At 40.9% G+C, this 27,980-nt stretch overlaps 1 protein-coding gene and 1 long non-coding RNA gene across 9 annotated transcripts; one reads left to right on the plus strand and one right to left on the minus strand.

Annotated features, from left to right (window-relative positions):
• Positions 1-262: 262 nt before the first annotated feature.
• Positions 263-24,855, minus strand: map3k7 (mitogen-activated protein kinase kinase kinase 7). Of its 7 annotated transcripts, none has more exons than XM_046060259.1 (18): positions 24,626-24,855; positions 23,922-24,041; positions 23,694-23,804; positions 23,409-23,474; positions 23,209-23,254; positions 19,799-19,937; positions 18,709-18,833; positions 16,423-16,551; positions 15,912-16,042; positions 13,469-13,550; positions 12,447-12,577; positions 12,042-12,189; positions 11,304-11,384; positions 7,836-7,903; positions 5,741-5,840; positions 5,203-5,264; positions 4,742-4,857; positions 263-1,896 (listed from the first exon to the last, which is right to left on the minus strand). In XM_046060259.1, the coding sequence occupies exons 2-18, from the start codon at positions 24,012-24,014 to the stop codon at positions 1,716-1,718; spliced, it is 1,809 nt and encodes a 602-aa protein (XP_045916215.1). In that variant the 5' UTR covers positions 24,015-24,041; positions 24,626-24,855; the 3' UTR covers positions 263-1,715. The 7 variants fall into 7 exon arrangements, with proteins under 7 accessions (XP_045916215.1, XP_045916216.1, XP_045916218.1 ...); XM_046060260.1 differs by having other exon boundaries at positions 24,577-24,855; XM_046060262.1 differs by having other exon boundaries at positions 11,304-11,381; positions 24,543-24,855.
• Positions 23,921-27,951, plus strand: LOC123977515. 2 transcript variants are annotated; one of them, XR_006826697.1, is made up of 3 exons: positions 23,921-24,382; positions 26,470-26,578; positions 26,847-27,951. It is a non-coding gene; the product is annotated as an uncharacterized LOC123977515 (long non-coding RNA). The 2 variants fall into 2 exon arrangements; XR_006826696.1 differs by having other exon boundaries at positions 23,921-24,148.
• The last annotated feature ends 29 nt before the right edge of the window (positions 27,952-27,980 follow it).

The raw sequence follows: 27,980 nt of genomic DNA on the forward strand, positions 1-27,980 counted from the left end.
CTCACTCAATCCTGAAAAGAAGTCTGTATTCATCCTTTCATGATTCATTTTTAAATTTAGTGCCTTGGTGCAGTTGACTTGACCAGATCTGAAGTAACCCAGACTTGTGGCGTTTGTCGGCATTGCGTTTGTAGCAACTTAAGCAGCTGAAAACATGTATCTAATCCCACTTGACAGAGGTGATTAGCTGTTTGGTTAATCAGAAATTAAGAAAGGGACACAAGAATACTGTACATGCATCAAACAAAACATTCAAAAGGGCATCTTTTCACCATTCAGTTTATTTCATAATGCCTTGCTCACTGTCATCTACTGTACTTCAGTTCCCAATAACTCAGGAAACACTTAATAAACAGTGTGGTGTGTGTGGTAAATTAATTTTTAGTGAACAGAAAACATATGAGAACTGGTGAAGACTCACTCCTATACAGGAACAAATTTAAAAGTAAGACTCGTTAAGTCTTGCACTTTTAAAAAACAGAATTGCTTAAATGAGAAATAAAGTGGACATGACCAGACAAAACAAAGTCATTGTGCAAAAGTACTAGAGGGATATGAGACCAAGGAAAAATAGACTACCTCTAGTCCTTCTTTCAGAGTACATGTAAAGCTGGTGGAAAACATTTACATCATCAGCTTACTGACATATATCCTTCTCACTCCCCCCAGAAAGAATTTAATTGAATGTCCATTACATTAAAAATATCTCTTATCTCTTTTTTTTTTTGCTTTTATCACCACTAAACGTCACATAAAACAAGCACTTAAAATGCAGGCAACTTCTAAGGCAACATGTGAACTAAAAACAAACTAGATACTGTATAAGGAGCTACAGGCTCCTCTATTTTGTCTGTAAGGGCATTCCCAGACCAGATAAAACATGTCCTGATGCAAAAACGACACAAGAGCTATCATACAAAGTGAACTACTGAATAGAAAAGACAAAAACATCTACACGCAAAAACAATACTGAAGTCAAAATAAAAAGGGAACCCACAGCTCCGGGTGTTTGCTCTGGAAGCTAGTTGTGTTTTTAAGAGCACAAGGAGCAGATCATGTGCACATCACTCTCTGAACTGAATACATCACACACCTTGAAGTAATAATCAGGTTTGGTGGCCTGTGGAAGGGCTCATGATCATGATTAGAAAAGGAGAGGTTAGGGATAAATATATTGATTTAAGGGGGGGGTGTTTTGCATAACGGGCCACATGCGCACTGTAGAACAGGTTCCATCCTCATCGCTCTCTTGCTGAAAAGCCTTTGTCTTAGTTTTTGCACTCTGGAGGACGGTGTGGCTGTCAGCAGCTGAGGAGGGGACCCACCAGAGGCCCTGAGAGCAAACGTATAGAAACACACGAGCCATGCTCATCGGCCTGCCTTCCCACCACTGCTGAAGATAAGTTCCATCCCAGAGTACAGTAGCAGGGTCTGGAGTGATCCGGATGGGCTGCAGTGATTGTTTGGTCTGCGGTCACAGAATACACTGTGAGGATGTGCAAATGTATGTACAGAGGACGCCACCTTCCTGCTGGACAGAAGTAAGGGCCTACAATGCAACATGCAGGACACAGTAGAATGCAGGTCTCTTTACAAAGCTGGACTGGGAACTGTGTGTGTGCACACAGAGCATGGGAGTGGGTAGGGTGGTAGAGCTGGGGTGAGGAAGTGGTGGGCAGGGACGGGATAGTAGCAGTTCATATGTCTCTGTCTCATCACGACGTGCCCTGTCTCTTCTGTTGCTGGACCCGGATCAGCTCCAGCTGTTTTTTGCACTTCTGGTAGTATGTGGACAGACTCTTGTTCTCCTCTAGGAGCTTTTTGTGCTCCTGCACCAGACGGGACGTGTTCTGCTGGTCCTTCTCATCTTGGTCCAGTTCAGCGATGAGCTCCTTCCTGCACAGAGGGGATATGAAGCAGTGTTAACCCTCTGAGCCGAGGCCGTTTTTGATTTGTTTACACTCAAATTCCAGACTTGTGGCATCGTCACTACACTAGAGCGCTCAGTTCTTCAGAAAGGCAAGTTCCAACGCATTCGTACCAACATTGACTTCACTGGAAAACATTTGAAGCCATGCCAATGGGCCGCATAGCGTTACATATAAATATTGCTCTGTTATCGCTGTTGGTCTGGGTTTCTGGTCGGGGTCCTGTGGTGAAAAGGAAGCAGATGAGGTGGTGTTGTTGACCCTGCTCCACTCGTTTCTGGAGCCTACGCTGCCTCACTTGGGTGGCAAACAGCCTTATCTTTGCTGATCATTCTTTCATTTTTACAAGCCAGTTTTTGCTTTGTCACTGTGGAGTATTGTACATTCCTGCTAATTTAAGGGCTTATTGCTGACCTGTTTCTCTCTGCTCTGCTGCCATTCACTGCGTACACACACACACACACACACGCTCACACATGACTTTCACTATCACATTTTTGAAGGATTCCAAATATCGTCTAATTATCATTTGAGAAAATTCCGGAAAATTTCTACATATCATTTATTGTCCTTATCTCACAGCCCCAGCATGCACTGGAGACTGTACATTTTGAATTGGAACAGGTCATTACTGTTTGCATATTTAATTTCCTCACATTCTGTTGAAAGTTTGAATTTTGAATAAAAAGTGACTTTATAAATAAAGTTGGACATTTTTGAGAAAACAATGGAAATGTTACAAGAATCAAGTTATTCATAGAAAAGAGCAGCCACATATTGTTATTGGAATTTTTCATTTTGTTGTTTTCTTAGTTGTGTTTGCTCAGTAAGCAAACGCTATCCAGTGAAGCAAGAGGGAACTTTGATTTTGAAAGAAGCCACTTGATGAGATACTGCTGGAGCCTCATATCCATTAGTACAAAATGGGGAAGTATGATGATTTTCTTGCATACAAGCTGCAAAAACAATACACTATAACACGCAATAAGTATGTAGTATGGCCAGCAAGTTAGCTATGGGCTACACCTTAGCCCTGTTTTTTAAGCAGTAGTGTTACTTTCGTCAGACGAAACTTAACAAAATATGTACGTCTACTAAAACAAGACACAGATGAGACGGCAACAATGTCCTTCAATGCTGACTGGGACTATCTTAACATGCAATATTGTTGACGAAAAATTACGAGACTGTAATTCATAAAATAAAAACGTTAATAAAATCTTTCTCTCTTTATGTCAGTATAATGAGACGACAAAATATTACAGGCCATATTTTCTCCCTCTAAATTTTCACTAGAACAGTGTTCATTCAGCTGTGTTTTTTTCTTCCTGTGCTTTGAATGCTGGCCAACCAGGGGCGACGCCTGGTGCGCGAAGAAAATGTTGAGGATGCGAACTCTGGTGATGAACACAACATGCTAAGGAGAAAGAGGATGTGATATTTTGGGGGGTCTATATTGAAAGCTTGCTTTATTGCCATTAATCTCTATATTTATCATGGATCATGCTGCGTGTCAGACTTCATCCAGCCAGAGGGAACGGTCACGCCGAGATCTCCTGTCCCTGGTCCACTCCACTCCCTCTCCAGTATGGGTTGTGTCGCTAGTACAACCGACATGCTGTGAACGGTTTATGATCGTTCCCTCTGGCTGGATGAATATTACGCATTATCCATGCACTACTGCAGCTGGGGGCTCTCCGCAGCGACACACAACTTTCTAAAGTCTTCCCTCTCACGGAGAAAAGGCCTACATGCTTGCAGCTATCAATGATTCAGCAGTATGAATCACAGTTGGTTCACCTCCTCCCCGTCATGGAAAAAAAAACTGATCTCCACCAAAAACTATGTGGAGTTCGCACACTGATGTGGTTATAAGATTTTTGGAAAAAACAGAACAAAACTATCATTCGAATCATATCTCTATTTTGGTTCGAGCAGATTGACCAAAATGCAAATCAAAATTATACTAATCAGTTAGAAGACTAAAATGATGGTTAATGACTAAAACTAGATAAAATACATTTGATTTTCTTTCTAAAATCCCTAGACTTTTTTAAATTGTATCCAATGGACTAAATATGCCAAAAACTAACAAGGACATTAGTCACAGGACTAAGACCAAGACTAAATTTTAAAATGGCTGACAAAATTAACACTATCAAGCAGCAGGTTGAATAAGATTATATAAAAATGACATTTTGGCAAACCTGCACCATGGATGCATAGACGACAATCAGCTGGATTACTGAAGGAAACATCTTAACATGATCATAGCTTCATATTAGAAAGTTACAAAGAGCATTGTTTCTTTCTAGGATTTCTAAATGGATTTTGGAAATCGATCTGCTGCACTTTGCACTTACTAAAGTAGTACTGTTTCAAAAACATTGAACTTCAGGGATTTTATGACAAATTCTTGACTACTGGAGGATTTACTTCCAAAATAAAAGCAGTATACATTTTGGAGTAAATACTGATTCTGTCTGACTTATTCCTTCATGTTCTATAAATCTGAAATGAGCTCGTTAGTCAAAGACAGCTGTTCCGACGACCTCGTCTTCTGCAGCTTGGGATGGCGGGTGCCTTGGATTTGTCTGCTAAGTTCAACCTTTGCCTTTGAGTGGCTTTCTGGTAAAGTCACCTTAATACCACCCTGTTCATTCTGTTGGCCCTGTGGCAACACATGCATAATTAGAAACATTTCCACTGTTTGTTGTGTACTTAGAAGTACACTGAATACCCTCAACACCAAACCAAACCCCTTCTAAGATCAAATGACCTTGAAATGTGGCTGCTTTGTGCAGCAGACTTACTTTCTCTGGATCAGCAGGGCGATCTCAGTTTGTACTTTCAGGTATTCTTGGGCCATCTTGCAGTGCTGCTCAAACACAGCCATGGACTCTTTGGAGTTGGGACAGGGAGCGAGAGGCTGGGGGGAAAAAAATCTTCAAAATCTGCATATGCATCGTAAATATTTAATTTTATCAGCATTAAGTATAGTCTGAATAGATAATACACCGAACATCTCACTGATGCTGCCAATTTCACATTCCACTTTTTAGATGGCATCATGTTTTCATAAATAATCCCTTCATAATGAAGCTGGTAGTAGCACTTTACAATGTGCTTCACTTCATCTTTGAGAGCACAGAGGTGAGCTGCAACACCACCAAAACACAGTGAAAGCTGATTCAATGCAGCTTGGATCGGACAATATTTGAACCAAACAGGTTGTACGTAGTGCTGTTTGCTGGAGGCTGATTGGACGGTGTACCTGCAGCTGGTGATCCAGGGTGAGATAAGCCATGGGAATGGAGTTGTCTGAGCCGTTGGTGTCTGAGAAAACAGAAGAAAGAGAACTCTGGGCTGTTTGTTGTTTCTATGACTGCACAGGAACAGTGCCGGCTCTCCACCATAGCTCTTTCTTAAGAAATAACCTCCTGACCGGAGGAGGCCAGCACTGTAAACCACTGATTAACAGCATGCAGGATGTCTCCAACGTAGCCTGACAGAGTTACATCTGGCCACAATGACACTTACGCTGTTCCAGCCACCGTGTTTAAAGGGCAACTAACAGGAGTGAGGTGTCAAATCCAACCTTCACTCATTTCTCTAAGACACGGACCTTTGCAGAAAACAATCACGCTTATATTCTTAGTGTCTTCACTGATTCAAGTACTGGACTGTAAAGTACAGTGAAAACACTTAAAATACATTAACTTCTATAATTAATACTTTTCTTTTTTAGGTGCAATTGTGATATTTACTAATGTTGCGTTACCTGACTTTAATTGAAAAGTTGTCATGAGTACCTGTGGGGTCATCAGGGGAGTAGTAACCTCTGCTGCTCGCCTTGTCAGGTGGCATCATCCTCACACTAGGACTGGAGGACCGGCTGCTGTTCCTGCTCCCCTGCAAGAGGGAGCAAACACTGTTAATCATCTTGGAAGCCAGTCAGAATGTTCAAATGGCAAAACGTGAACCTGACCATCAGAAAAAAAAAATAAGAATGCAGCAAAAGCAATCTGCTAAGAATGCACATTTGGAGGCATACATGTATACTAAATGAAGCTTCCCCAAGAAAATTACATTTTTAATGGTGCGACTTGTGATTTTGCCAGCTTGCAATCGTCACTGAAGAGTTGGTGCAAAATGCCTACAGGACAAAATTCCAGAATCAAATTGATGTTCCTGGAGACTGACAGCTAACAATGTCACATCAGGAAATGGCACTGAAAATGAAAAGGTTAGCTCAATGTCAGTGTGGTTTTACATCTGCCAACCATTTCTTAGTAGCTTTCTATGAAATACCACTTTTGAAATGAATCATCAGCTTTCATCACACAGCTGACTGTCAGCTGACACCGCCGCGGTGCTGTGTCAGTGACTGCACATCCACGCTTCTTGTTTCTTTATTTCCTGAGTTACTTGCCTTCAGAAAGCTGTTTATTGTATAAATTATACCATGTCCACAGAGGATTCTCGATTCTGATGGTGTGGATTCATTTTTAGTAATTAGAAGGTATAACCAAACAGCTCTAATACTGATGTTTGTCTGCAGGTCTAAATGAATAATGTATTAAACTCTGAGTGAGGGCAGCAACAGAGCTGAGTTATTTTTAAAAAAATGATAAACTGCTACTTAGAGAAAGTCACACAAATGTTTATTCAAATGTGTCTGATATTTGGGTAAATCAGGATGTCCAAATCAGTAGGAGGAGAAAAGAAAGGACTTTGGAAATAATTTGTGACACCAAAGCCAAATGTGGCAAACAACCTCTGCACGATCCATTACAACTGTGGAACAGCCAACTTGTCGGACATTATCCCCTACACGCTTCACAATGAATTAAATTTGCAAAATGTGCCATTAAAACAAAAATTATGACTGAAGCAAAAGATCCAGTTAGAATAATGAGAATCCAAACTATGAAACTATGAAGATTTGTCTCCAATGCAACAGTGGAACAACACATACCATCAAATTAATTAACAAGTTAATCCAGTATTACCAACATAAAATGATTTAGTTTTTCTGTAGATGCTTATATGGAAATGAAATCAAAATGGTAAGAACGTAGATTCATTCAAGCAGCCCCATGATCAGTGGCCCTGTTACCCCACCGGAAGCTGGAGGGCAGAGTGATCCCGCAGACATCACAGCACAATTTATCTTCTTTAGCAACAACAAGATCTTTCTGGCGAAGTCTAAAACGTTGACTGCGCGGGGCTGCTGGTTTACTACTAAACAAATGAAGATAATGTTTAGAAGAGCAGGTGATATGCTCCCAGCCAAGAAGCTTATTTGAAGTGTCGGTGGGGTAGGTGTGTTCCTACACTGTCTTTATCTTCTTCGAGCTGACATATACAAATGTCATGTTCTGTGACATTTTCTCCCAAAGGACTTCTTGCTTGACAAAGAATGCAACAAACAAGATGACATCAGTCAAACATTCACTAGAATTCACAGGAGGAAAGGAATGATGCAAGTTCAACTTTTCATTTGGAATCTGTGCATCATTAATCTCCCATGATTACAGAGAACATTAGCCAGCTGAAATCATGAAGCCATCCCATTTTTGAAGCCAAAAATGATTGCTGAAAGGAAATAAATAGTAGGGCTGCACATGACAATTATTTTGTAACTGAGAAATCTAACAAATCCTCCTTCGATTAATCAAATGACTAAATTATTGATTATTCTAAATGTATATTATACAGCAGGTTGGTGTGTTGTGGCTGGAAAAAAAACACAAACATGCAATTTAATTTGAGTCAGATTTTAAAATGTTACACCTGCTACACAGAACTAATTTTACCTTCTGTCTCAACAGTGACTCTGATCCGCAATGAATGAAACCCCACAGAGCCTCTGCCATCCACCTCTAGTGTCTGACTGTGTCTTACCTGGCTGGACTCTGTACCGAGGCCTGGCAGGTCCTGCACAGACCGACGTCTCTGAGACTCACAAGTGGCTGTGGACAGGATGGACAGAGAGGAGAAAAAATGAGACCCAGAAGACTTAGACAGACTGTGATGATGGGAGATTGGTGCCAGTGTTTGCTCGAGGGACCCACAGCTGAACTGATTTAACTCTGTGTGTCCTGGCCTGTCAACATGTGCTGTGACATGGATGGGTGATGACCACAGTGCTTTAAAGCATGCAGCCCAACTGACAGTGTACAAAACACACACACACACACACACACACATCACTGCAGACCCAACCTATATACAGCTGAGCCTACTTATGTGACGGCTTTGCACTGACTGGCGGGTTTGGGTTAGGGTAAGTCGAGGTCTCAGACAAGGCCCGTGGGAACTGCCAGGTACTGCACTCTCTAGTTATCACTCATTCATCAGCTGCCCAGATTAACACCAGGTTAAGGCATCCCCCCTGTAGGGTAGCTGCAGTCAAAAGATATTACTAGATATTAATAGACAGTCTTTACAGTCACATCTTCATGTCCAACTACATGTCATGACAGGGCTTGTGAATTATAGGGGATCGGGTTTATCTGGTCTAGGCTGACTACAAGCTCTGTCTATGGCACAATGAACACTTAAGGAAACATAAATTAACAAACAAGCACTCAAAAGAACACAGCAACTTGTTGGATCTTAATGTTCTGTATGTGTTGTTGCAATACTGTGTGGTCTGCAGTACAAGTAGGTAAAGAATTTAGACGCCAATTCTGGACTTGAACCCACAATTTTTCAGTTGTTGCTCTATGGCAGGGTGTACATGTATTCACCCATAACCTTTCAGTACGGGATGTTTTGTTAGATACGTGACTTTCTTTGCCTGTTGAACTGCCCTAATGCACTATACTTTAGTCCATGTCTAGCATGTGAGGATATAATTATGAAACCTATCCGAAAGGCTTTGGCAGTGGGACAGGATAGATGTATTATGTATAGATTGTGATGGCCCCAGGGCCTCTGCCAGGGTGTTTGCGTCTCTGTGTCTGTGTTCTCTTGCAGGGTGTACTTCTTGGTGGAGTGGAGCTGGGGCCATCAGGGAAACCAGAGGCAGCTGGCCACTGTCTTCAGATTGCATAAAACCCACCCCTTCCTGATTGTTGCGGTCTTGACTGCTTGTTTCTTCTGCTCCCCAGCACCATGTCGTGTTGCTTTGTTGTCTTTTGTTTGTTTAAGTTAACCTGGCACTTTGTTTTGCCAGCCACATTTGTTAAGCTTTAAAATTATTTTTTACATTTGTTAAATTAAATTACTTAAAAAGTAAAACTCCTTTTCTAGTAATCCCTTAAGTGTGGCTTCCTCTATTTGCTGTGGCCTCTGAGCCGGGCCATAACAAGATTGATAAATGCACTTCCTCTTGACACTTTGACATTATGTGCCCTTGTGGTGTTGCATATTGTCAGTCAGCTAGATTGTCTACTTCCATCAACTCTTGGGTTTTCAACTGTCTCTAGCATTGTCAAATTTGTATTTTTCTGCTTTATGAGTCTCTCTCTCTCTCTCTCTCTCTCTCTCTCTCTCTCTCTCTCTCTCTCTCTCTCTCTCTCTCTCTCTCTCTCTCTCTCTCTCTCTCTCTCTCTCTCTCTCTCTCTCTCTCTAATACACCACATTACTAAAGTTAAAATACTCTGTTTTACTCCAATTTAATGTTGTCTCTAATGTTCAATGTAAGTTTTTTATAGACATGTTGCACTTGCCTAAATGGACAATTATTTTTAATATTTGAGTTGTACTAATGCTGGTGCATTATTGACATACTGACTTTTTTATATGGTCAATATGCCAATGTTTGATAGCTATAACTTTTACAGTTAGAATTAAAGCAAATTAACATTAAGCTTTACCAAAATAAAAGATTTTTCCTGCTGTACTACTAAAACTGATTAAACATTTTCCCTGTACCTGAGGTACACAGTGAACTGTGAATTTTGTATACCGTTATAACCTGACTCAATGGCCACCAGAGATGTATGTGCTGGGGAGAATATAGCGTGTCCAGGTGTGCACACTCTATGATAAGTGCCCTACCTTTTTATACCACGCACCATGCTGACTCCCGTAGTCACCGGATTAAAGTAGCGACTCATTCAATGTGTCTCACACGCCTCCAAAATAGAAGCCTTTTCTGACATCCAGAACTGCCCCCATTCCTTTCATCCATATCTCTGCTTGTAATAATAGCTCTGACTCTCAGTGTAAGAGAAATGAATCAAAATGCCTTTTTTTTTTATTTTATTAATGGATGTAAAGACAGCAAGAGGGGGAGAACAAATTTGGCATGCTTTCTCTATGACCTCTATGCATGAAAGGCAAGGACGAGCTCAAATGCAGGAACTGGTGCACTGATTTACTCCTGCTACCCATGATGTGCTGCTGCCATGCCAGAGAGATGACAGAAGGAACAGGGCCATGAGTTAGGAAGCATATCTCATCTGTGTCACCTGATCTGATGCATTATACCATTTAGATTTCCTGAAGTCAGCTAAAGATTTGTTCTTACAAACTCAAGTGATAGTAAATAGGCTTGGGCGGTATCAAGGTATTACAGTGTATCAAGGTATATGAAAATTCAGATGGTAAAACAGAGAAGCTCCTTCTATTAAGGTGTTAAGGAGATGCTGCCCTCAACGTAGGCAGGCAACGCCGTGTGATATCGTCCTTGACGCGATAACCCGCTTTACTTTCCCAGCAGTTGGAAAACAATAGACACACGTGAGCTTCAGCTGCAGCCTCTCTCACTGACAGACTGGAATCTACACTGTATTTACTCCTGAACTTCAATGCTTCCTTTTTCTTCTCCGCTTAACTGCTGCTTGCTCTCCAAAAAGCGACTCGATGGCAGTTGTGAGAGGCGGGATAATGTTCCAGGACTAGTACTACAAGAGAAGGCCCCTGCCCCTGTTTGGGAGTATTTGGGGTTTAGTCCCGATGATAAAGGTGAGCCAGCTGACAGGACGAAGCTGTGCGCCATCATCTCCTTTCAGCCCACAGATGTGTGTGTATCTACAGCAACAAATGTCATCAGGTCCTGATAGATACCGCCCAAGCCTAATAGAAAGACTTATCAGGAGGAAACTTAATTATTAGGAACTAGATTTGGGGTGTAAAAGTTGACACCAGATGAGAATATTAACTCATGTTCTGCTTCAGCCAGCTAAGAAAATCACAGAGGATACCAAGCAACTCTTATGTGTGTAACTCCAAAACCTACTCAATTATATCCTTTAAAAAAATACAGACTGCCCTAAGACACGCAACAAATTTAATACGATTAAACATTGTGGTTGGTATCATATGGAGTGACACACAGAAGAGGGACACAAAAGATCACAACAACCCATGGGCTCAGCCAAGCCAGCTCCACCTGGTCACCAGGAAGCCCAGCGGTGATACCTGTGACGAGGATCTTGGGAACATCCAGAATGGTGCCGAATGACGCCGTTTTACGGTGGCCTCGTTTATACTGGGGGCCTGCTGTGAAGACACACACATACAACTGCAAACAAAAGCATGCAGACTAAGACAGACTGGGGGCCCACAGCCGGAAATGTGGGCCACACACATGCAGAGCATACAGTGTACGTGCAAAGGGCAGCATGCACCCAGTCCATTCAGACGCTGAGGAGCAGTACTGCGTAGACTGCCGGCAGCCACTGCACTATTTTTCGAAGCACAAACATCAGCAGGCATTCAGCTCCAATGCTGTTTGGATCAAAAGTTTAACATGGCAGTCTAAGGACAGAGGGCGTTGAAGCTCAGTTTACAGGAACTCTGTTCATGAAAGTTACATCCAAGTCTGAAAACAGAAACAGCAAAAAACAAACCCTCCGCAACCCTGTACGCAGGATAAGCGGTTGACGATGGATGGATGGAAAAAACAGAACAAAACATACACTTAAAAAAAGTCAATACTCTTGTTTTTGTCAGAGCCTTTAAAAGGAGGAGAGATGGTCTGACGGGCCTCAGTGATCAGAGGCATCTAGATGGGCTCATAGAGGAACCAATATTCACCTCCAAGTGATAAAACACGTGAGTAAGAATCTGACTGGGGCGTCAGGGGTGGAGTTTTCCTTGATAAGTAACTGTTCTGCTTCCACGTGTCGCTCTGTGCTGTGTAATGTCTGGAATTACCTGAAGGTGTAAATGGCATCTTGGGCTCCAGCTCTGACAGGTCAGCACTCATTCTTTTGCTGTCAGATGATGCCATGCACTGTGTTCGTGAAGGCAGACTCTCAACACTGCCCCCCCTGGACAGAGGCAGAGTCCTCAATGGGTCTCCCTGTAAGAACATAAGAAAACTTTCACTACAGAAGATTTTTGTGGTATTTATGCATTTATTATTTGATAGTCACAGTAGAGAGACAGGAAAGGCAAAAACAGAGGGAGTGACATGCAGCGAAGGGTCTGGGCCAAACCCAGGACTCAGCCAGGGCCCCCCCAGAAGCTTGCTTGAAGATTTTTTTTTCTATTGTAACTTCTATCTATATCCATTATTACAGAGAAAATGGTTCTCATCACAATGACGAACTGTTTTACCTTTGGCTTGAAGTGAGGAGGAAACTGAGGTGTAATCTTGATAGTGTCGTTGCTCCCTTGAGAATCACTGTGCTCCATGTTTGCGTCGCTTTTGTTGCTTGTGCTGGTACCAGTGTAGTCCACATATGAACCTGTAATTCCCCAAGACACAGGACACGAGAGAGGTTTTACAAGTTTCATTCTTTCTCAAACGTGGTGCCACTCATCTAAGATTTGACATTATTTTTGTATTTAATAGTCCACAACACTTACAATATTTGACAAAACTCTAAATAACTGAAAATAAATTCCCATGGCCGCCTACATTCAGATATCTACACTGATTCAGTGCCAGGTCTGTGCATTCACTAAACAACAGACTTTGCATTACCACAAGAAGTCTGATTTCTTTCTGTAAACACCCTAACTAGTTATATGGACTAGTGCACGAGTTGCAAATGATGTGATTAAAGCTACCCGAGGACCTACATTTTACTTTTCTACCGTGGGCAGAAAAACTCAGACATGTTTGTTTCAAACACAATTCTTGGATGCTGAGGAGTAATGAATATGAATTAAATGATTTTTCCAGCTAATGCTGTGGGGCAGCTGTGGCTCAGGAGGTAGAGCGGGTTGCCCGTCAATCGGCGGTTCAATCCCAGCTCCTCCAGACTGTGTGTCGAAGTATCTTTGGGCAAGATACTGAACCTCGAATTGCCCCTGGTGGCTGTTCCACCAGTGTATGGAGTTAGTTTCTGTTTGAGCACTCAGTGAATGAATGGATGAATGGTGAATGCAGATGTAGTGTAAAAGCGCTTTGAGTGGTCGGAAAGACTAGAAAGGCGCTATACAAGTACGGAGCATTTACATTTACGCTTATTGCTATCAAGACAGGGATTAGCACCTGTGAAAGTAAACTAAACATAAATGAGTGAAATGTAACACATTTTCTTCCTACATCCTTCTGTGTTGATATTGGATGCAGGAGACCAATGCATTAACTCCCTGTTCTAGTCTAGCCCAAATGTTTAAGACTCTTGTACCTGTACTAGTTCCAGAGTTGCTCTGTCCCTCATCTGAATATTGGTATGGATATTGCAGGGGTTCATCAGATCCTGGGAAGTACTGCAAAAAAAGAAAAACGTGTAAGTAACTTTAAATTTAACAAATAAAACTTCAATTCAGATTTCTTTCATTGCTTTAAAGTGACCCCAAATGCACATCTTTCTACCTAAGCTTGCTGTGTAGGAAAATGTGGGGTTGATATCAATATCATAACTAATAATAACTTCATTTCAGGTGTTAGGGTTAGGTGAACTATACCCTTAACACCAACCTCTTCTTCACCCAACCCAGTACCTCTGGGTAGACTGCTAAAAAGGTTGGTTTCAGTCTAGTTCAAACTTTGCTTAAGTGTGGAAGCAAAGCAGACTATGATTTATGATACTAGATTGTGCATTCAAAGTCTACACTATCACTGAATCCTTCTGCTGATAGTTTAATGTCAGGAAAGCAAACTTAATCTGTTATCTACTGTATATAACAACCCAAGATTGTCAAAAGTAACCACCACTTTCTGCCAGTCCTCAATCAATTTATGGTGGAAATGTTTTTTTATTTATGTAAAGTGAAATTCAGGTGGCAGGGGACAATTCAAAATCTAAAAATATAGCAGAACAGAAAACTTGGCCAAAAAGAAACTGTGTCAAGAAGTTGTCAAAGTTACTGACTGGTGCACATGTTTTGATTATTTTATCATCAGTAGCTTCTTGTCTTTCTAACTTTAGTTAAATAAATAAATAAATAAATGCGTGCAAATAAACCTTCCTCATTGCTTGTCATTTGTTATTTAACATTTCTTGTTACAAGCCATTATTCAGCCATTCTTTTAACAAATGCTTTCAAAAAGTGATGGGGACACGTCCCCAGCGTCTGCAGTGGAGTAAAAATTGAGGCATTCACCAACTTTCTCAATTGCCTACAACAGCGTGTATGAGCCAACTGTTCTCTATGTGAAGGACTGGTCAGAGCAACTGTCTTACATAAGCTATGACGTTTATGTACGCAACATTACAGCAAATCATGTGAAACAGTTTCATTTTGTGTTTTGGTTGGTTTAAACTAGATAATGTGAGCTTGCCTACAATTATATGTGTGATAACTTTCAGCAACCACTTGATCAATACAACAAAATTCAAATAGGCCAGGAGGGAACAAAGATGAAGAGAATAAACTGAGTGATGAATAATAGTATAGGCGGTGTAGCACAGGCACAACCTGGAGGAGGAACTGCTCTAAATGACTGTATTAGTATTATATTATTACATTAAATTAAAAGTATATTGTTAATTTAATAGTAAACTGTAAGTGTGATATTAATATATTCATTATGTTACTATATTCAATATAATTTCATATAACTTACCACTAGTATAATATTAATTCAAATTACAGCTGTTTCAGTTTTGGGTTGTTTTTTATTCATTAACTTTGAAGAAAAATGCTCCAGGCTACATGATAGTCTCCAACCTTGATTTTAGGCTGCTAACTCGTCAATAATCATAACCGTTTATGCAGAGTTCAACATTTATAAAGTTTGTTGCAGCACATCAAACTTTTTTTCAATCCCGCTCCATCCAGGCTGTGATTGATCTGTGCACAAACAGTGACAGAGAGCGTCGGCTTTATGAGAAGTTGAACGTGTTTCAATAAAAGGCACGATTTAGCTAAATAGCCAGATAACGTTAGCCAAACCCACATGCTCCTTGAATTTTCCCTGTTGTCTTCCCAATTCAGCTGCTGGTGGCGCATCTCGCTCTTGTTTTTCAGGAACGGGGCTGTTCAAATGGTCACAGAGCGACTGGCCACCCAGGTTAATTCTGTTACTCCTGATCGCCACTCCGACTATGTTTTGGACGATTAGCATTGCGGGTCCAGCGGGGTGGGAGATTACTGTCGGTTGTACTCGTAAATCATATTCCGGTGTGCACGGATCTATTTTGGAGCGTTTAAGAGTCAAATAGGCGCACATTAGATCCCTGCGCCTAACGTTACAGAAACAAATTACACAGTCGCTCTCTGCCTGTCTAGTATTTTTGGCTATGCATTATAAATAAATACGTTCACCTACACTTTTAGCAAACAAACTTTTGAACAAACAGGATTTTCACACTGAAAAAAATATCTTCAAAATTTAATACCTTGTTAAATGGCAATTAAGACCTTTTAATGGTCTTAATTTTCGCAAAATTGATATATCACCTTTTAGGACCCCGCGAACACCCTGTGTAGATACAACAGGTAAATGCAATACTGCAAATAACATTACAACTATAGCTATGGTATTATTTTCCTGGCTCTTTTTTCATAAAGACCAATTCATGTTCATTATGCTCTCTGTGATTCAAGTATTTGGTCATGTTTATTGATTAATTCATTCAGTTTGATGAAAGCCTTACAGAGAGGGTAATCAGTGTATGATTATACCTTCATTAGATGGGTCATGATCTTTACTATCTCCTCCATGGAAGGCCGCTGGGAGGGATCTTTAGACCAGCAGCGTGTCATCAGACTCTCAATGGGCTTCGGCAAATTTTTGATTAAAGGAGGTCTTGTTCCTGAATGTAAAAAAGAAGAATTAAGGCCATAGCTTACCCACAACAACTAACTTGTTCATAAAGAAGAAGAAATATTGCAAAAAGATGCTAAATCAATCCAGATTCAGTGGTAAAAAATATTAACCATGGCCCCAGGTATTTCATTAGATCTTGGGCCCATAGTGAACACTGCAGCTATTATTAGTGTCCCATTAGTATTCTCCTCCCACTACCTCTGTGCTAAGGCAAACTGCAGGGAGCGCTGCACACGTGAAGCTGCTCTCTTCTGCCGGGCTCTTAACTTTCAGTCTCCCAGCAGGCCTAGCAGGTCAGGCATGGCCTTGGCATCTTCTGGCTTCTCCAACTGCCAACCCTACCCCCAGCCCCAGTAAGCGACTCACCGTTGTGCACAGCCCACATAATACGAAAAGCTGGTCCACCAATTTCATCAAAGGGCTTCCTGCGAGTGATCACCTCCCAGAGAATGATCCCCCAGCTGAACACATCACACTTCTCGCTGTAATTGCTGCCTGAAAGCACAGAAGAACGCACAGCAACACTTATCTTCTTTTAAAAACAGGGAAAAAAGCCTCCCGTTGACATCGCTGATTGACTGATAAAAGTAATTCTCTGTGGCACATTTAAGATGAGAGAGGGGATGTGCTGGGAAAGCACAGCAGCTTTAATCTCATCTCTGCTTTCAGGGGGGAGAAGCATGAAAATATGGGAGCAATTTTTACCAAGGAACAGCTCCTGTGTTGCTTAATTACTGGGCCTATTATTGCAGAATTCAAGTGCACATCACACATCTATCCTAAAACTGCTGCACTGAGGTGTCCTGATAGCATTTCACACTGATGCAAATTAGTCGTTAAGCGTTGAGAGAGGGCAAAAGTGAGTTGTTTAATTGCACTAGAGTCTTGTAGCTTGCCTCCAAAAACAAGATAATGACCTGGGCATAAGATTCAACCGCCATCTATGAGTACAGTACAGTGACCCAGAGGAAACATTGATGTTGAAAGAATCTTATATTACATGACTGTCTACAACAAGGACCTGCAACTTTGAGATTTCACACTAACGTTACCCATTTGAAAGAGAAGCTAGATAACTTTGTTTGGCAGGAAGCCGTGTTAGATCCTTGTTCAACTCACTTTTATTCACATGTCCCCTCCGACATGAACTACAGACAAGTGGCTCGCAGATAAATTTAGAATATGTCAAACACTACAGTTTAACTGCTCATTATCGTTGGCGGTATTCCACTGATCCAGACAACAAGGCGCAGCATTAGCTGCTATAAGTGATGATTCAAAATATTTAGAAGTGATGAACTATGGAGAAATTACTGGTGTAATGTGAAAAATTGAGGTTCTTTTTTTTTTTTTTTTGCTACAATCATGATACCGGCTAAATGTTGTGATGTCTGTCAGCCATTGCCAATCAATGGATGGCATCATCTATCGGCCCAACCCCATTGTGTGGTGTTAGCCAAGCGGGAAGCTTAGTAAAACTTGCAAGTCCCTTAAACCTGCATTCTATTGAATGGCCAGCAGGGGGTGACCCGATGTCATTGGCTCCAGCCCCCCCCGCGACCCTGTATGTACGGATTTGCGGTTGATGGATGGATGACCCTACTTCTCAGCTGATTTATTCCCACAGTAAACACTTTCTTGATGAGTTTATGGTCTCAGTCGCTAGTTTCAAGTCTTCTTCAACACAGCATGATGTTCATTTAGTAAATTATGGTCCCGTTTAGACGAAAATAGACCACAAAAGCAGAGTATGCTTCAGGGCGGGATTATCTGTGACCAGCACTGCTAAAAAAAGCTTATTAGGAGTTGGCTGTTCACTTTCTCTGGTGAGTACATTTCGTTTTAAGCCTACTATTCACCAGACAAAATTGTCAGCCCTGTTAAAATGACAGTTAACATGAATTACAGATGTACCTAGCTAAGTAAGCTAGCTAGCTCCACACATGGCTGTTAGCTCCACCGTCTCGTCGAAATATGGTCATGTCCGGTGCCGCTGGTTGCAAAAAAATCAACATGGCGGTGCCCTATCGGCCAAACTTGAGGCTTCAAAACGGCGGTCCACAAACCAACAGGTGACGTCGCAATGACTACGTCCACTTCTTATATACAATCTATGGTTTAAGCAGACTGTGTTGGTCTATTATTGTGACTTAAATGAAGATCAGATCACATTTTATGACCAATTCATGCAGAAATCCAGGTAATTCTAAAGGGTTCACATACTTTTTCCTGCATCTGTATACTTTATCCTGAACAAAGTCCTGGACCACAGACATGGATGCAAGTTCACTGCTGGGTACTGTGTTTAAAAATATAAGTTACATTATATCTAGCCACAAAACCAGGACCTTTCTCTGTATTCCTTTTCTCTTCATCTCTTCATGTACTAACACACCCACTCACATGCAGTCCATGCATCTGCACATACACATCTGGAACCCACAGCATGGAGCCTAGACTCCAGCTGTGCCCCACGCAATTGTGTTGAGGACAAGTAGAGTGTATCTGCCATTTTGGATCCTACACATATAACCAAGCCTACCCCTACCAGATTCCAACACATTTTAGCAATTTACTTAGAAATCAACTGACAGGGCAGGTATGTCAAGCAGGCAAAGCTCTTCAACTACTTGGAATGCCACTCATACTTGCCTTCAAATACCTCTGGGGCCATCCATGCAGCACTTCCCTTGTTGTTGGTCATGTGGGTCTGAATGTCGCATGCTGTTCCAAAGTCACATATCTTCAGCACAGTGCCGCCTGCTACAAGAAGCAGACTGAAAGAAAGAAGAAAAAAAGAAATCCTACTAGAAGCTACTTCAAACCTTAAATAAGATTTTTTTTTAAAACAGAGCTGTAACAAGCTACTGGTACAATGTACAGGCAAACACAGTGGTTTCCAACTACTGGAACCACACGAGATAACAGACTGGTGTGTTAGAAAAGTAAGTGATGAATCATTAAATACAGTAACATATGTGTGTAGTATAGTAATGAATTCATCTACAATAATCCAGAGTTGACAATTTGTCACAACATGTCAGAACAGATCTCAGGGAAACAACCTGGTCATTCCCAGACCGTCCTGCCAGGACACTTCTATCCACAAGAGCATAGTAAAAGTTTATATTTTGTATTTTAACAAACGACAAACTATCCTTCTTGGTTTTGCAATTGCAACAAAAAATGCTATTGTCAAATCTATTAATAATGTAGTAGTAGTGGTACTATTGTTTTAAATTGTCAAAGATTTTTAAAAAATAAATATTTGGGAGTATTATAGGGAGTAATACAGTACTATGACTTGCATAAAAATACATGACAAATTAGGTAGTCTTGCTAAACAGGTCTCACTAAAATATAGGAAAGGTGGTTGCTCCAGTTTTGAACACATAAAATGTTTTATATAAATAATAAATTACAAATAAACATGTAAACACTCTTCAAAAAGAGCTTGGGAGAGAAGTTCAAAACCTGCCTATATTAAGACACAACACTCTACATATGCAAGCTCTGTACATCTTTATAACAACACATAAGAAATCATGTGGCTTGCAATACTGTGTGACTCAAGATAAAGTTTTACACTTGTGACTCACAATATCAGGCAGCCTGACCAATTAAAATGTGAAATAGTTATAGAACAACATGAACTAAATCAAACAATTTTAAAAGAAACCACAAGGTCGTTTGTTGGTACAGTGAAACAAGAGACAAGAGTGTGAGGTGAGGAGGAGCATACTTGGGTGGCTTGAGGTCCCTGTGAATGAGAGCCTTTGGTTTCATGCCATGGAGATAGGCCACGCCCTGGGAACACTGTAAACACCAGCTCATGGCATGGGAAGCAGTGTAATAGGGGAGGGGTTCAGCACCATGCAGCACTGTGGACAAGAGAGCACAGTCACATCCACCACCACAGACAATCAACCTCCAGAGGAACCAAACACAAAATGTAGTGCTTCATGTCACTGTCATACACACTCACATACACAAGGCTGACTACCCTTTTCTTATTATAGCATCTTTAACAAGTTAATTCCTCCTGGAATTAACCAGCATAGAGCAGCTCCCAGGAGTTACTTTTATAGAGATTCAGTGACTAGGGAGGAGAGGTACTTGTAAAGCACAACAGAGGGTCCTATAGTGCGGGACTCACATCCTAGAAAACTTGCCAAGCTGAATCTCTTAAGAATGAAAGCTGTTTCAACCACTGATGTGTTGGGAAAACAGATACAAGACCTACTCACATAATGAAACACTCATGCATACATTCATTACCTGCAATGAATTTGAGTTGAGATGCCTCTAATTGCATGTATAGTATAGATTTAAATGGTTAATTCAGGTTTATTACTACTTTGGCCAAATTTTTTGTAGTTTTCATCATTCCTATCAGTTATGATCACATGGTCCTCAGCAGAGTACTTGCTGAGATCTGGGAACAAAATCCAATAGGCCAAGAACCACGAGGCAGTCGCACGATCAGATGTGTTTTAAACAAACAAACAAACTGTTGCTCCACATTATCTAAACTCCTTTTACTTGGAGGTCAACTACCTGAAATGTCTCCAAAGATTCAGATTAAATCCTTTATTGCCATTTCAACATCCAGTAGTCAATACAGATTTGATTTGGTAAGCCCTCACAAAAGAACAACAAGACACACTTCACATACAGCAACTACCTTCGGACATAAGAGTGAATAAGAAGCCTAGGTAATAAAAAATCAAACAGGTGGTATTATGCTCATTTTCAGGTTCAAAATCTTATTTAGGGGTTGTGAGGTTACAACTCACGGCCCAAGGAGAACAACAAACGCACGTGTGCACATTTTCAGCTGAGGACTGCAGCTTCAGCTTCAACTCAACAATCAATCAGGATTTCAGTTAATTGCTAAAGTTGCTGTTACCTTCCGCTGGCACGACACCGGCTGCTTTTTGTTCAGTTGCCGTCGTGCTGTTGCCGAGGCGACATAAGTTTCGTTTTACGGTAGAAGGACTGTGATATTACAGAGTTGTTGTTTTCTTTAGCTTGAAATAATAACATACGTTGGACACTTTCTTCTTTGTCCCTCGCTATTTTCTCTCTCTTCCTCCACTTTGCAAACAGCGCCATTAATAATACGTCGTGTTCACAGAGTAAGGGCAATGTGCGACAGTAATAAATGTCCGTGCGAAACACTGTGCTGTATAGTTAAATGGATTCAACGAAGTATCGATGCAAAGAATTTGTGTTGATGCATTTTATAAATTGATTTTAACGATTTAATTGATAAATCGTTTCAGCCCTACTACATGTTGCCGGCCAGCTTGGCAACATGGACTGGAGCAAGAGTTTCAGAGTGGTGAGTTATTAATCTGTAACAAAAGTATCTTTCATCCATAAAGTTTTAACTGAGCTCTGTCTCTACATCACAGAAACAACTTAATGTCCACTGACTGCCTGGATGGCAGCTAGTGTTTGGAAGGGAGAGCTGTGTGCTGCAGCTCACTGTTTTTCCACCGCTGTTTTCGAGGGCGTGTCAGAGTAGCCGCTTGGCCAGCGTTATATGAGGCACATTTAAAGCGGCTGGACTACAATCCAGCTGTTTTCAGGCGGTTCAGAGCAGAGTTTTCTGTGGGAGATGGGAACTCCCTTTGGGCTGGACTTTGGCCTTTTTCATTTTGCAAACCTAGTACATGCACAAAAAAGATGTATAACTCAACTCAATAAAGGAGAGAGGGAAAAAGCCAAAAAGCATAATACCACCTCTTTAAGACAAGTATTCCCATAAGGATGCCATCAGTACCACAACCAGCTATGATTTATATCATTGTATACATGTCAAAGTGTCTTACAGAGTAATAGAGTAATAGCGGCACATTGACGATTTAAAGGATAAGGTCTCAGACGGGCTCTGGGCAGGTGCTGTCACAGAACCTGGCTGTCCTGGTTCTGATTCTTTTCAGTCTTTTAAAAGGGGGGATGAAGTTAAAAATATGATCAGCGTGGTGAGAGGAGCCCAGAGGAATATTGCGTCCGTTTTTCCATAGTTTAATTGTGTAAATTTCACACAATTTAAATTGTGTTTAGTACTTAAAAATGGGTGCACAGCAGGGTCTGATGAGGATGGAAAGTGAGGCAGTGGTACCACACTGCGGTCACACCTGCAGTAAAATCTATTCAATTCGCCCAGCAGATTTCGTTAAATAAGATTTTAATGATTCGTTCGCTTTCCATCTTCTTTTAAGTTAAGGTTTAAAAACAGAATGAGTAGGATTTCCCCCAAAACAATCCCTCTCAATCATCTCTTATGATGCACTGGAAGTGTGTGGCATTGTCAGTGTCTGCAAAGACCCTTCACTACCTGTATTTTCTTATTTTGCTGCGTTCAAGACGTTTCTGGGTGTCAACCTTTGAGTTTACAAACCAATGTAGTGAGAGGACTGTCAGACTTGCTAGTGTCTGTAATGAGCTGTTTTTTTTGCTGACATTAAAGAACTGATACAGCAATGTTGTAATTTATAGCATTAGCATGCGCTTCGGGTGTCCAGGCCCAACTTCGAATGTTGTTTACATGCCACAACCGATAATCCAATTCATTCTGCCTTTAACTAACCTGAGGGTTGTTTTAAACCTGACGATTGTCTAACAGTTTGTCTTTCTTAAGCCTGCAGGACTCCTTTTTAACTATGTTGCCACATTCTCAGATCTCAACAATTGCCTCGGAAAATACAATTGCATTATTATTGATAGTAATGATGGTCAAAACTCTGAAAAAAAACCCCAAATTTCAACTGACATATATCCTTTCCAGAAAACAGTAAAGTACCAACTATATTTTAAGAACTGTGGGTAATACTTTTTATTGTTTTGTGATAAATGTGATCAGACAAATGTATCTTTTATAAAACATATAGTATAGTATTACTGCATAGTGTTGTTTGTCGTCACATTGCGCCATTTCCCAGGTCCACTTTCATGCAGGGACAAACAAGGCTGTACTGTTTAGACTAGTTTATAAAGGAACTGGACAAGTGACTGGACATGCAAACAGAGGGTCAATTGAACAGGGCTGCTTCTCATGTCTGTGCAAAGCTGTGTTCATTTCACTACTAGTAAAGTGGAACATCTGCAAACATTGTTGTTTTCTAACAGAACATGTAGACTCACCATTGTACAATGACCCGCCTTCAGCATATTCCATCACAAGGCAGACCTGATGGGGAGAGAATCGTCAACTCACAGATTCCAGGCAGACAATACAAGCAGAAATACTATTCTGAGACACACCATTACTGTGCAAAGTGGAATATCTATATGGCTGTATAGTTAAGAGAGCATAATGCTTAATAACATTTCTGTTAACTTACTGGACTATGGCAAGAGCCATACAACTTCACAATGTTGGGGTGATTCACACGTGAAAGCTGTCGGAGCTGGAGACAAAGAGGAAACATTATGCACAACTCCACCTCCAGACATGTCGTTCAACACCTTAAATATACAAATATTTATCTTGTCAAGTACTTTGCCCAGCTACTATAGACGGCAGTAGTATGAAGTTAAACTTTGATACTAGAGCTCGACTCTGTGTCTCATCTATTGTTGTAGTAGTGAGGAAAACTCACAAGTGGAACAGACAAGTGCAACTGTACCTCAACAATAAAGGCTTTCCTCTCTGATTCACTCTCAATGGTCTTGATCGCAACATCTTTGCCTTTCCATTTGGCTTTGCACACAACCCCAAAAGCTCCTCTTCCCACCACCTGAAAATGGAGAGTTAACAAGAAAGTTACTTACGTCACTAAGTAACCTTCTGCACGTTCATATAGCGCATTAACTGAGTCCTGTTAGTGCCACGGACAGAGCATAACCACACATACCTCCTCAACTTCAATATCCTCATAGTTGATTTCTTCAAACGGATATCCAGGAGGTGTTTCAAGTATATCGGCGGGTGGTAACGTTAGAGACATTACTAGCTAACGTCAGCTAGTAACTTACTGAAAAGAAAACAAATTGCAGACAGAAAGATCATAAATATTAACGTTTGATCACAGTTAATCTGAGCACAAGGATGCACACACTTGCTTCAAGAAATCTATCATAGGTAACGTGTCGTTCCCCATGACAGGGACATGGCTGCATAAATACGTTAGCTGATGTTACTTTAAAAACTGCAGCGCGGTTACTTAACATACACATTCTGTCCAGGTTGTCGAACAAGATATAACGTTAAGGGCTTAACGTTAGCCTTCTGGCAGCTAATATGATGCAGTCAACCAACTGGCTAACCCCACAGCTTAACTAACGTTAGCTGCCCTAGGAAAACTGTCACTGAAACGTAAGAGTGCCCAAAGTTTTCGAATACATAAAGCTAACGTTAACTTACATATCTATAGCATCACCGTAGACTGGCGCTTACGACAATTTAACATCACCATACCACAACCGCAAGTAAAAACAAGCTACTCAAGGCCTAGTGTTTCAGCTAGCCAGCTTACGTTAGCCGGCTGGCCTGTTGATAACGCAAGCTACCGGGGCTTTTTAGCTTCAACAATCCAACCCTTCGCAGTTGACTTCTCACCAGCGCCGGCTCTCTGGACATGGGGATATTGTCTACTATTTATGTACGGAAAACAGAGGAATAACGTCCATTTTTGAAATTAGTCTCTCTCCATCTACTTGACAGCCAGACATAACTTTTTCACAACTCGTCTAGCTGGCTTGCTAGGAGTGTATTTTTATTCTTCGCAGGAGCAGCTCCATCAGGAAGTGTGCGCGCATTGCAATTGTGTCCCCTGTGCACTGAACAGGAGCTTTCATTCCAACCTGAACACAAGGAAAGGCTCGCTTCAATGTTGTAACTTTGTGAGCTGAAGCTAATTTAACTGTCTTATGTCCCGCCGGACAGTTTAAACTGTGACAAAACATCATACATCATATGACGAGCATTAGCTTACGAAAACTTTATTCTGAAATATATTTAGTACGTTAGCCTAAATTAATATTATAGCTCAGTAAAATCTTGTTAGGGAACACGTAACCTTACAAAATTTCCCACTGAGATGTGGTGGAGGTGAAGCGTAAAATAACATACAATGGAAATATTCAAAAGACAGTACCTCAAACCTACAGTATGTAGCCTACAGTATTTGAGTAAAATCATTTATTTTACACCTGTAATCCAACAATAACAATTATTTAACAAAACATTTTTAACTCTAATTTATTAGCTTTTTCTGCATATTTCAACTGCTTCCTCAGTGGATAGTCTTTGCTTAGACAAAAGTTAGCCTCAGCCTCTGACTAACCCCATCCACTGAAGAAACCTGTGAAAAGCAGTAGAAAGCTCCTGAAGAAGTGTTAAGCTACTGTTTACAAGGTCAAGAATGAAGTGTCACACTTGCAAGTCTAATGTTATAGTAAAATAAAAAGAAGACCGGTCTAAGGCACTCCTCTGGTAAAAAGACTTGGTTAATTAATGGTGAAATTCTAACAACATAAACAATGTTAAAATAGAGCTGTAACGGCACAAACAGCCTTCTTAAGGGTGTAGCCCTGAGCACACAGTGCGCTTTAGTATATACAGGTGCAGATCCTGTGGGTGACGAATGCAAAGCATGAACACTAGACGGCTCTACAAAACGTGCTGAAGGAAGAACAGAATAATGAGAGAAAATAATCACAGAATAAGAAAAAATGGAGTACAGACAACAAGACAAAAATCAAACAATATTCTAACAATACATAACAGTTTACAGCAACGGCACCTGATCACATGCACCAAAACAACTCTAAAAAAACAATATACTTAAATCAGTTTCTTCTTTTAGCCCTGGGTAAGCTGGGCCTGCATTTGCTGTATATAAAATGTTTCTGTCTGGATTGCTGTTGTGTAGGCTACATCATAAAAGTGCTTAGCCATAGGGTAATCCAAAGTTAGTCTTCTGATTGCATACTTATGCATTTAGTCGTCTCTTTGTCAGACATGTGTGAAAGCAGCCACAGGCACAAGATAAACAGTACACAACAAACATAGTGTTACAGTTAATGAACGTTTTGATCTCACACAAAAATTTACAAAGTCTAACTTGTTATTATCATTAACGGAGGACTTGCTTGGCACTAATCTGTCCCATTGTGAAGGAACGTTTGACACTGATTTTAGGAGGAGATGGAAAAACTTACCTATGGAATATGGTCACTTATAAGAGGATTGGGATTTGCTAGAGAGCTTCACCCCATGTCAAAGTGCACCTGCTCTTGCCCTAAAGATTTTCTTTTCCTTTTCTTTTAAAGAGTTCAGTTCTATAGGTACACCGGGCCATTTCTGTAAGCATCCTGGACAGTTTTGTAGCCTCTAAGTGAGATTGTAGCCTGCTTTTTTAGGGCCCTACTGAAATTGATGCATTTATTTTTCTTCATTAGGGCTCTAGCAACGACTCTGCAGATTCGGATAAGGAGAAGAAACAGAATTTCTTGACAGGGAAAACAGAGATGTGCTGCTCTTGCTACACTAGCAAGACATTGTCAAATTGTAAGTGAAAAGATGAAAATGATACTAAGCCTTTACATTTATATTTAATAGATACTGTACACATATAATTTCTGAATTCTCAGTGTGAACAATTAACTCTCACAGTCAGACTACACCCCCTCCTGGGGAAACTTGGACATGGCACATTTTCACATCACATACAGTAATCTATTACAACATTTTGTGTGATTTTATTGTCACCTAGCTTACCTAGTCACATATTTCATTTCATGACACTGTGTCATCAGTTTTAACAATTTATTTACAGCATGAACAACCATCTCAGTACTGTGCACTGAACTGAAAAGTTCCTGTCTTGGCCCTACACATGGATGGCCAAAGTGACCTGTGGCCAGACTTCCCCCTCTCAACACCCACTGTAGTTCATCTCGTCCACATCCTCTGCTCTCCATTTGACCATGGCTGGAGCCATGACCTAGAGGTTCTGGTGCAATGTCTTACTGTTTCATCTTAAGAGCGTTTGACATCCCACGTGATATCATCCACAGGGTCGCACACATAATAATCAGGCTCAAAAGCAGGGTCATCTGATGTCCACCACCTGGCTGTCACATAAGAATCAAGCCTCCAAGTGCAGATGCTCAGTGCTACTTCAACAGGAAATTGTTCAGATGCAAGCAGTGTGTGACCATAGTGACTTATAGTTGGACTTATTGGCTCAGTCCATGATACCTTAGCTCTTAAAAACGGTCCTTTGTATGTTCAACAACTGTACCTAGCTGAAGGGTTTTCAAGGGGATGGTGGATATCCTTGTATGTCATGGCCCATCACACTCATCACACCATACAGGGAGTGAGCAGTGCAGTCACAGCAAGGTCAACAGGTCAACAGGCAGCATGCAAAGGCTCATTCTGTGTTTGAAAGGCCATTTGGCGTAATGAAGACCAGGTGATGATCGATATTTTTCAAGGCTCTGGAAGTTCACCCTGCTTTTGCAGTAAGGTCATTGCTTGTTGTGTGTTCCTGCACAACTTCTGCCTCAGAGACGGAGACACACTTGAGCCTGTGGAAGAGGCACTGGTGCCAGTTGACGGAGGTGGTCAGCTTCAGCCAGACTTGTGTGTGGGCGCATCACTGCTACTCTTTCAGCTCCAAACACCTTAAGGGGACGTGTCAAAGTCAAAACTCATTCACACAAATATTTTGGATCAAGTTTCATTCCATGTAGCAAGTTTCAATTGCTAATAGTGTTAAAAGTTGTTACAAAATACGCCCTGTTACTTATTCCTAACATTGTTAAACCCACTGGAAAGTTGTTGTGTTGGAATTTGCTCTGTAGATATTAATTCAGTGCTTATCAATTTTTGAAAAATGTTTTTTATTATTATAAAATAAAAAAAACATTGATTTTCATATTTTCAATAGTCTTTAGATAGATCG

The sequence above is a fragment of the Micropterus dolomieu genome, linkage group LG10 (assembly GCF_021292245.1).
Source record: "Micropterus dolomieu isolate WLL.071019.BEF.003 ecotype Adirondacks linkage group LG10, ASM2129224v1, whole genome shotgun sequence".
NCBI lineage: Eukaryota > Metazoa > Chordata > Actinopteri > Centrarchiformes > Centrarchidae > Micropterus > Micropterus dolomieu.